We start from the raw sequence: 10,139 nt of genomic DNA on the forward strand, positions 1-10,139 counted from the left end.
ACATACAGAGGTATGGTAAGAAGCAAATTTTTTTTTATTTATTTCTAACAAATGATTCCTTTACTAAAGGTCGAAAAATGAGGGTGATCATCAATCAAAAAAATTTAAGAATGTTTTAAAGGTTTTTCATTTATTTTTTACTTTGCAAAAAGTCAATTTGCATCCTTTATAAACACAAACACTGGCAGTTTCAATCATTATTAAATTTATGCATAAATCGTTAATAATTATTACGATTTGTTACAACTGAACAACTTTTTTTAGCAAAAACGTCACTTTATAATTCGTAGTTCTTTTCTCAACCATAGTCAAAGACGGTTTGGGGGATATTTCAACGGTTAAACAAAAAACTATTGACGATAAAGAACGGAAGAGAAAGATACTGTAAACAAAACGTAAACATTGAGACTTTAACAATGTAACGTTTTCGTATATAGTCTTCCAAGAATTTGAAGAACTGTGTGATTTTAAATAAAAATCCGTTGAATAAATAAGAGAAAAAGTGAAAGTCATGATGAATAAAAATAACTTTGCTTTTATTTACATATTATATTAATATTTTTTACGAAGACAAAGGTAAAATAAAAAAAAATGTGATTCAAAACGGAATTGAACCCCGAACGGCAAAATGGAAGCTCTGTGTACTATCCACAGAGCTTAGAATAATAATTTAAAATGTAATAAACTCAACTTAAATAATTTAGTTAAAGAAGTTGCCCCCGTACCGTCTAAATCGAAAGTTTATGATTACAAAATATTTTAAAATATAGATAATCGTCGATTGTTTCTAAAAAAAAGTTGTAGGATATTAAATATTAAATAAATATTACTTGTATCATCAATTTATCACTGTTAAAATCGATAAATATCATTTAAATAAGAAATATTCTTTACGAGAATTAGTTCTTGAGTAGTAACTACCACTCTTAGATAATAAAATGCATACTTTTGTATTTATGATTATATTCATCTATTAAACTTCTTGAATAACAAGAAAATGTTCTAAAAATTACAAAAAAAGAATAATCAAGTCAATAACAATAAATTATATGTAGAAATTGAATTTTTATTATGACTAAATTTACTAATTAGATCGTGCAACGTTGCTTCTTTGTAAAGTTAGCACTCTGAAGTTTCTGATATTTAGCTATCTTCACGTACGTCTTTTTTACGTGTGTAGTTTTTTACGACGGCAGTGTCATTTACATGGATAAATTCATACAGATGTTCGAGAGAGAAAAGTTTATAATCAGTTGAAAATAAATGAAAGAAAAAAATCATATATGTGAAAAGGGAAAAGAGTGACTGAAAAAGTGTACTTGAATCGTGTTCGTTTAGCAGAAGTAAGCAAAAATCTAAGGAAAAAAAATACGTGATGAATCAATTCCTAACCTCGCTAACTGTATCAATAGACGCCGTATCTTTCACATGAGAGAATTATCTAAGAATTTGTTCTGTTCTGATTGTGAAGAAATTTTATCAATGGAAGACACAATTAGTACAAAAGCAAAAGGCATTGCTACAATTTTTAACATTAAATGCCGAAAATGTTTAACAATGAACAAGATATTTTCAGATAAGGTACATACGTCAACTACGAAAAAAGAACATTACGAATATTTATATTAAATACGAAAATGGCAAATGGTTAGTATTATATGTTTATGAACTATTTTCTAATTATATATATTCTATATTATTATTGAATCTATTCAATAATTAAATTTGCAGGTGCTCTCCACACTGGAATGGGTAACATACAAGTAAATAAATTTTTCGCGGCTATGGATATATCATGTCAGCTCCAAAGTATTTGAAACTCATGAGAGAGAAGTTGGTGTAGCCGGCGAAATTATTTTTACAATTATGTCAATTTTTATCATATTCACATATATCTTTATCTATTTAATTTATGTAAATTCATATTCAATCATTGTATATACAATATATAGACATATTTTGTCACTTGATGACAATATAGGTTCAAAATATTTACTCAAAGTGCATTCTTTATGCACTTCATCTTCCAATTTTTGTATATTTTATTGGAAATAACTGATTTATATTTTGTAATTGTATATATAATAAGTAAATTTTTATTTAATTAATTGTGAAATAAATTTCAAATATTTACACCAAACATATTTTTAAGAAATCATGCAAGCATATTATATTATATACAAGTGATTATTTCAATAAAATATACTCTTAAATAATACAAATTTGTAGTATTGACTATATGTTATCTTGGGTAGGTATATTTTCATCATTAACCGTCACTCTTCTTCTATTTCTACAGACCTGACCATTTAAAATCGGGATTCATAGTATCGGATGCTAACAATAATAGTGATAAATAATTCATTCTTCGGTGTGCTGGTTCTTGGGATTTAGGTTGGAGTACTAGAGAAACCGGTGAGAGTTATGATGGTCTTAATGGATTTGGATCCTTGATTGGTCGTGAAACAACGAAAATGTAGGAAATGTGATCTTAGACATCCTCGTAAAGATCATGATTGTCGGTTAAATTTTGTAGGCAGCGCAAAGGCAATAGAGCCTGCAGCTGCAATTGATATTACTGCTAATCGTTCGATATTAAAAGAATGTAATATGGAATTAGGTGTATTTATTGGTGATGACTACTGCTCAACTATTGCTGCAGTACGTTATAACAGTAATCACGAAGTTATAAAATTCTCGGATAAAAATCATACTAGTAAAGGTGTAACTAATGAACTATATGAATTGAAACCTCGTCACAAAGAGTTGACAAAAGATACGATACAGTATCTTCACCGTTGCTTCACAAATTCATTAGCACAAAATCAAGGTTGCCTCTCGGAAATGGTATCTTCGATCCGCAATATACTAGAACATTGTTTCAATAATCACTCAAATTGTGGAGATTGGTGTCAATAACATTAGAATCCAGTTAATTATAAACATCGTGTTATTGGAGAAGGTCTTCATAGTGAATCATTACTCAATGATTTAAGAGTTTTATTTCAAAGATTTGCTGACAATGCACATAAGTTTATAGCTGTTGCTTCAAGTCAAACTAATGAAAGCTTGAATGCCACTATGGCAAGTAAGGCACCAAAATCGCGATGCTATAGTACATCTGAATCTGCTTCTCTTCGATATGCTTATTCAGTCTGCCAGAAAAATATTGGAGAAGAGTATATTGGAGAAATCGCTAGATGATTAAATATGTCTCTTGGTAAAAATACATCTAAACATATAGAGAAGGCCACTAGAACAGCTCAACAGCGAAGTTTAAGAGTGAAAGAACCTGAATTAAAAAAACGTCCCCTATTATTGAAGCCAGAAAAACTCAGCTTCGTCACAGGAAAGAAAAATCTGAAGGAGTAATTTATGAGTCTAACATGGGACTTATAAATAAGGAAAATGAAATTAATATTGCAAACATTGCTTCATTTGAAAATGACTCAATAGCTGTAGTCTACTTCGATTTGGAAACATCCGATTTTGGGAAAAATGGAGAAAACCTTCGGATTGCAGCAAAATGTTTTGATCTACCAGATTTTTCTTCATTCTTAACTTATAATAATCCACTTCATCGCATTTCTGAAATTGCTTCGGCTGTCAATGACTTACTATACACAACGGATGTTTATTATTCGATGGTACACGAGTTGATTCGATTACACTGCAAAAAGGACTTACTAATTTTTATAATTTTTTGATAACTTTCAACAGAAAGTGTGTATTAACAGCATATAATACACCCAGAGAAATTAATAGTTACCTCAACTATTTTTAAATAGTTGAAAATTCATCAGCTTTGGGTAAAAGAGTTGTGACAACTTGTTGAAAATGGTTGATAGTTATAGTTGTTGCAACTTTAAAAAAATGGTTGACTTAACTAGACGTATAAGAGTTATCGTAAATATAAATCTATTATTGTAGCAACTATAAGGAAATAGTTGAATTAACTAGAGACATAAAAGCTACTGTAAATAAAAAGTCCGAGTAGTGACAACTACCAAAAAATAGTTGATACAACTTGGCATATATGAGTTATCGGAAATATCAAATTATAATTGCAGCAACTAAAGGAAAACAGTTGAAAATTCATCAACTTCAGCTTATCTAGTTGTGACAACTATAAAAAAATAGTTGACATAACTAGGCGTATAAGAGTTATCGTAAATATAAATTTATTATTGTAGCAACTATAACAGAATAGTTAATGTAATGAGAAATATATAGTTAACAGAGATCAAAATAATTAGTTACGACAACTATTTAAAATAATTATGATAATCATTTATAAATAGGTGTATTGTATATAAAATATGAGTTTCTACAACTATGTTAATACAGTTTGATGAACTGGAGATCCTTGGTCTTCATAACCATTCCATATTAGTTGAAGCAACGAATAAGTAATAGGTTAGATGAACTACATTAATGAAGATAAAACAGTATCTTTCAAATAGTTGAATTGACTTTTTTTTACTAGTTCTATTATCTATATATATTTAGTTCTAATACTGTTCTGACTTCGAGTCGGCCGAATGAGCAAACTGAAAACTAGTGGACTGTATGAATTGAGAGCAGAATAAGAACAAAAGGTTGGATGCTAGAAGGTTCCTAAAAATAGTTTATTAACACTGAATTGCTTGGGTTTTATAGTTTTTATTCAACAATAACACTTAACATACTCAATAGAAGTTAATAATCACTACATATAGTTGAGTTGACTGTACCATAATTGTTTGTACACTTATGAGTTGTCTAATGGTTATTTTTTCACCAAATAACATAGTTTTAAAAAAACAGTGAATAGCAACATTCACAGTATACACCAGAGTTGTTCGGGGGAGCGATGTATAGGTGAATGTCCGTGAGGCACTATGGCGTCGACGCCAGTTCAGCTTCGCGCCCAAAGGCACTACAAACTGAATGTACTGGACCACTGGCACTGATGAGAGTAATTTGATGATTCACGTATCTTCGTGAGAGTTGTCTGAGTCTATTTGACCGTACTTGTAACTACAAAAGGTGAGCTGACTGAAAAATCTGCGATTCGACTGCGAACTATTGTACAGAGATGACTGCGTGATTTGCCTGGAGCTAACTGACGCCACAAGTGCTCTACCGCGTGCTTGTTGGCGTCACTAGGGCCGTAGAGTTGCCTTCTGGGCCATGAGGGAAATACTTCCCGATGATTGGTCCAGTGAGTTGACTGGAGCGCCGGTGGACAAGTCCAGCATTACGAAATTTTGATTATTCCTGACTAACTGACTTGGGCCCCTCCAAGTCAGAACATTGTCCCACCATCAGCAACGCCTTTGCTGATCTTCTGCTGGTGGAGTGTATGGTAAGATGACTAGTTTTGTGAGTGGTCTGACGAGTTCTGCTGTTGCTGTCCTGAGTTTGACTGTTCTGATGAGTCCGTCTGATCCTGGGAACACCTCAATCACTCTGGCGAGAGGCCACTTCGTTGGTGGGAACCTCTCGTCAGTGAGTAGTACAAGTGAGCCGACTGTGATGTTGTGAGCGGGGTGTTTCCACTTGGAAATGGCGAGTTGCTGCTGAAGGTATTGTTTTGACCACGTTGACCAAAACGATTGGAGTCGCTGCTGAATAAATTGCCACCTGGACAAGCGTGGCATTGGCACATCTTCTAGTGAAGGCTCTGGTAATGTTACTAGCGGTTCACCAACCAAGAAGTGTGCTGGAGTCAATGCTGAGATGTCTGTAGAGTCGGCTGAGAGAGGTTCGAGTGGTCTGGAGTTAAGGACTGCTTCAATCTGGACAAGCAGTGTGGAAAGCTCTTCATATGTAAAGAGTGAGTCGCCTATCGTTCTGTTAAGATGGAACTTTACTGATTTGACTGCAGCTTCCCATTTTCCTCCCATATGTGGTGCAGCTGGTGGATTAAACTTCCAATCAGTTCCATCCTTTGCAAATACAGCTGCGAGTTGACTGAACTGTTGAGTCCCCTGCTTGAAGAGTTGTCTGATGAGCGTGTCTGCGCCTTGAAATGTGGTGCCACAATCACTGTGGAGAGTTCTGCAGACACCTCGACGTCCAGTGAACCTTCTGAACGCTGCAATAAATGAGTCTGCTGAATAATCTGTTACAATTTCTACATGAAGCGCAGAAGTAACGAAGCACACAAAAATGCACATCCAACCCTTAGATGTTTTGGCGCCTCTGCCTTTCCAAGTCTTTAGCGTGATGAGACCAGCGTAATCCACACCACAGACGGCAAATGGTCGGGCTGGAGTGATTCTTGATAACGGCAATTGACCCATTAACTGCTTCGCTCGTTCGCCACGTAAACGAGCACATTTCATACAATGATAAATATAGGATCGTACTGGGAGTCGTCCGCCAATGATCCAGTACGATGATCGTATGAGGTTCAGAGTTGCCTGCGTCCCACCGTGCAATGTTCTTTCATGAGCATCTGCAATGATTAGTCTGGAAAGATGAGTTTTCTGTGGTAGGATTGCAGGATGCTTTGCTTCTTGGTCCAAGCTAGCATTTGCTAACCTCCCTCCAACACGTATGACTCCTTGAGTGTCAATAAATGCTGTCAATCGTGCGAGGGGGTGTGAGACGGGCAGTGAATTTGAGTTGATCTGTTTGATTTCCTGTGAGAAGTACGATTCTTGAGTTGCCTTTATCTAAAAAATCCTTGCTCTCTCTAATTCTTGTGGCGTGAGAGGGAAGGTGAGAGATGACTGCGGTACTCGTCTGAGGAGTTGGCTAAATCTGAAGCAAATTGCAGTCACTCTGAGCAATTTGATTAGCCGAGAATGTCTGTATATCATATCCCAATGATAATCATGTTGAATTGTCTGAGTAAGTAAAGTGAGCCCGGGCCGCTCTTCCTGCTGAGCTTTTGAATCGTACACTGATGATTGAGTTGGCCATAATGATTCGTCTGCTGTTAACCACTGTGGTCCTGTCCACCACAGGGGGTGCTTCCGAAGCTGGGATATGCTGATACCTCGAGAAGCACAATCCGCTGGATTTTGTTTGCCAGGTACAAACCTCCAAACGCTGATTGGAGTGAGATCTTGAATTGCTGACACTCTGTTTCTCACAAACTCCTTCCAACGGGATGAGTGAGACTGAATCCAGGTCAAAGTCACTGAGGAGTCTGTCCAACATACGAGTTGAGTTGGCTGAATGTCTAAGTTGGTCCTTACATAAGTAATTAGTCTGGCAAGCAGCAATGCTGCGGTGAGTTCGAGTCTGGGAATAGACATCTTCTTCAATGGAGCAACCTTAGACTTTGAGCAGACTATAGTTGAACAAGTTCCATGATCTGGATGAGTAGCCCGTATGTAAACAACAGCTGCCATAGCTGCTTGTGAGGCGTCTGAAAAACCATGAAGTTCCACGGTCGATTTCTGAGTAATCCGTAACCATCGTGGAATTGAGAGGTCTGAAACATGTGAGAGTTCTGATCTGAAGCTGTTCCACTTGGTGATAATGTGATCTGGGGCTTGGTCATCCCAGGAAAGTTTATCTAGCCAGATTTCTTGTAGCAACATCTTTGCTCTGACAATGAAGGGTGCTAGAAATCCAAGTGGATCGTAGAGTTGTGCTGTTTCTGATAAAATTATTCTCTTTGTGAGCTTGGACTTCTCACGAGGAGGTTTTGAGTTGAACTTAAATGAGTCGTTCGCTGGAATCCACGAGAGCCCAAGTAATTTCGTTTTGCTGCTCTCAAATGAGTGGATCTGCTCTTCTGGTGAGTTGTCTGTAATTGATTGAAGGAATTGAAGTGAGTTGCTGTGCCATTTCGCTAACGGGAAGCCACCTGCCATGCAGAGTTGTCTGACTTGGGTTGAGATGTCTATCAGTTGACTCACGGTGTCAGCACCTCCAAAAATATCGTCCACATATCTTCCTTTTAGTAGTGGATCAACAGCTAGAGGGAACTTATGACCTTCATCCTTTACTAGCTGGATCATTGTACGAACAGCCAGAAATGGGGCTGACCTGGTACCATACGTGACCGTTGTGAGTTGATATGGGATTATCTTGGAGTGCTCGTCCACCCACAGGATTCTCTGGAGATCCCAATCATCTTGGTGGACTTTGATTTGCCTGTACATCTTTGTGATGTCTGATGTAAACACAAATTTATGCTGCCTGATCCAAATGAGTACGTCTGCAATGTCTTTCTGGACTTTGGCACCAGTATGTTGAATATCGTTCACTGATAGACCACTAGAAGATGGACTAGAGCCATTAAATACTACCCTAAGCTTTGTAGTAACACTGTCTTCTCTTAAGACACCATGATGAGGCAAATAATACACTGGAGAGTTGACTGGACTTGCCTTGGCTCGTGTCATGTGGTTCAGTGACTCGTATTCTTGCATAAAGTTGTGATAGAGTTGTGCATATGAGTCATTCTTTGTGAGTCGTCTGATCATGTGTAGTAAACACTGATGAGCTCTCGCGGATGAGTTGCCTAGAAGAGATGGTGATGCTTTGAGTGGTATTCTCACAATATATCTCCCATCTTGATCTCTTGAATGAGTCGTAACATAATGATCTTCACAAGATTGATCATCTGGGCTGAGTTGGCTGGCTGAAGTCTCTGGAACTTCTTCTTGAACCCAGAATTTTGTCAAGAGATCAGATACTTGCTGGTATGAGTTGACCCTTGCTGCGTGATGAGTTCTCACAGTTGAGCATCTTGTCTGTTGTGGCATTCCAATGAGCATCCATCCAAAGATGGACTCTTGGGCTATTAGAGATGACTGCGTACATTGTTTGATGCCCGCTTTCACAATCAGACCATAACAATCTGCTCCTATTAAGATGTCAATGGGTCTTGGAGTTGAGTAGTCTGGATCAGCAAGTTGCAGAGAGTTGAGAGCTGACCAGTTGAGTTCCTTGAGTTGTCTGGTTGGTAAAGTACCAGTGACACATTTGAGAATATGAGCATTAATTGTAACTTGCTCCTGTGTGTGAGTTGATCTAAGTGTCACTGCTGTCACTCCTCTAGTTTGTACAGCTGGTTCGTTACCAATTCCCAGCACTGATATTACTGATGGACGACGTTGGAGATGACAAGTCTTTACCACACTTGATGAGATGAACGTCAGCTCAGACCCTGAGTCTATCAGGAGTCTTACTGGAAGCTGAGAGTAGTCTGAAAGTAATACTGCATTGGCTGTGGCGAGTAAGACTGCTGAGCTGTCTGATTGAACTGGAGACTCGTTAGTGCATGGATCTTCTGCTGCCCTGAGTGCTGAAGAGAGTCTTCCATGGATATCTGAGTTGTCTGTAGTGTTCTTGGTGATTGTTGAATCATGTGAGTCGTCTGAGATTTGACTAGTGTGAGTTTAACTCTTTTCTTCAGCTGTAGGAGATCAAACGAGACCTTCTGACTCTTCTTCCAGGACCCTCAACCCTCCTGAGGCCGAAACCTTATGTGCTAAGGTCATCCTTTCCGTCGAGTCATCAGAGAAGCATTCTTTACTCCTGTCAGCACATATCGATTGACATGATTCATAACCATTAATCGTTGAGTTGTCTGCATGTTGAGTGATCACACCACCACTTGGAGAATTGACTAAAACATAATTAGAGTTGACTGCAGAGAGTTGACTATGAAGATGAGTTACCTGGTGAGAAGTCTGCTTAGATGAATGGGTGTGATCTGGAGTCGGCTGTGGAAATGGCACATCATCACCTCACTGCTGGGAGGTTGATGGCTGTTAACCTGGTTGAGTTGGCTGCGGTTCTTGGCCTGGGCCATACCCTCTATTGAGTCGTTGTCGTCAGCTACATCTATGAAGTCCGACTTGGCAGGAGAAATTACACGTTTATCTGCCATGATTTACTTAAATGAGTTGTCTAATGTCACTATAATTACTCTTATCACAAAAAAAAATGCACAAAAACTGATGCTAGAGTTGTCTGCTGTCACCTTGATACCAATGGTGGGCTTTCAAGAAAGTCTCAACACCAAAAGAATCACACAAATTAATTAACTGAGTCTACGAGCTCTTAATAATAATTTTAGGTGACTAAACTTACACTAAGGACACTACAATAATTACCGAACTATGTTTATATACACGTGAGTTGACTGCGTCAAGGTTATCTTGACTCTCACACAACCAAACTGCGCG

The 10,139-nt window shown here is 37.5% G+C and overlaps 1 protein-coding gene across 1 annotated transcript; it reads right to left on the minus strand.

The window, feature by feature from the left end:
* Nucleotides 1-5,306: 5,306 nt before the first annotated feature.
* Nucleotides 5,307-9,841, minus strand: LOC118071082 (uncharacterized). Its single transcript, XM_035090038.1, has 4 exons — nt 9,766-9,841; nt 9,381-9,577; nt 6,771-9,296; nt 5,307-6,629 (listed from the first exon to the last, which is right to left on the minus strand). The coding sequence occupies exons 1-4, from the start codon at nt 9,839-9,841 to the stop codon at nt 5,307-5,309; spliced, it is 4,122 nt and encodes a 1,373-aa protein (XP_034945929.1).
* Nucleotides 9,842-10,139: the final 298 nt, after the last annotated feature.

This window comes from Chelonus insularis, unplaced genomic scaffold (assembly GCF_013357705.1).
Source record: "Chelonus insularis isolate UGA/USDA-ARS -01 unplaced genomic scaffold, ASM1335770v1 contig_71_pilon, whole genome shotgun sequence".
NCBI lineage: Eukaryota > Metazoa > Arthropoda > Insecta > Hymenoptera > Braconidae > Chelonus > Chelonus insularis.

Coding starts and splice junctions, on each gene's coding strand:
- LOC118071082 (XM_035090038.1), bottom strand. CDS start 9,841: ATGGCAGATAAACGTGTAATTTCTCCTGCCAAGTCGGACTTCATAGAT. Junction 9,578..9,765: donor CGACAACGACTCAATAGAGG/GTATGGCCCAGG, acceptor ATTATGTTTTAG/TCAATTCTCCAAGTGGTGGT. Junction 9,297..9,380: donor AAGAAGAGTCAGAAGGTCTC/GTTTGATCTCCT, acceptor ACAATCACCAAG/AACACTACAGACAACTCAGA.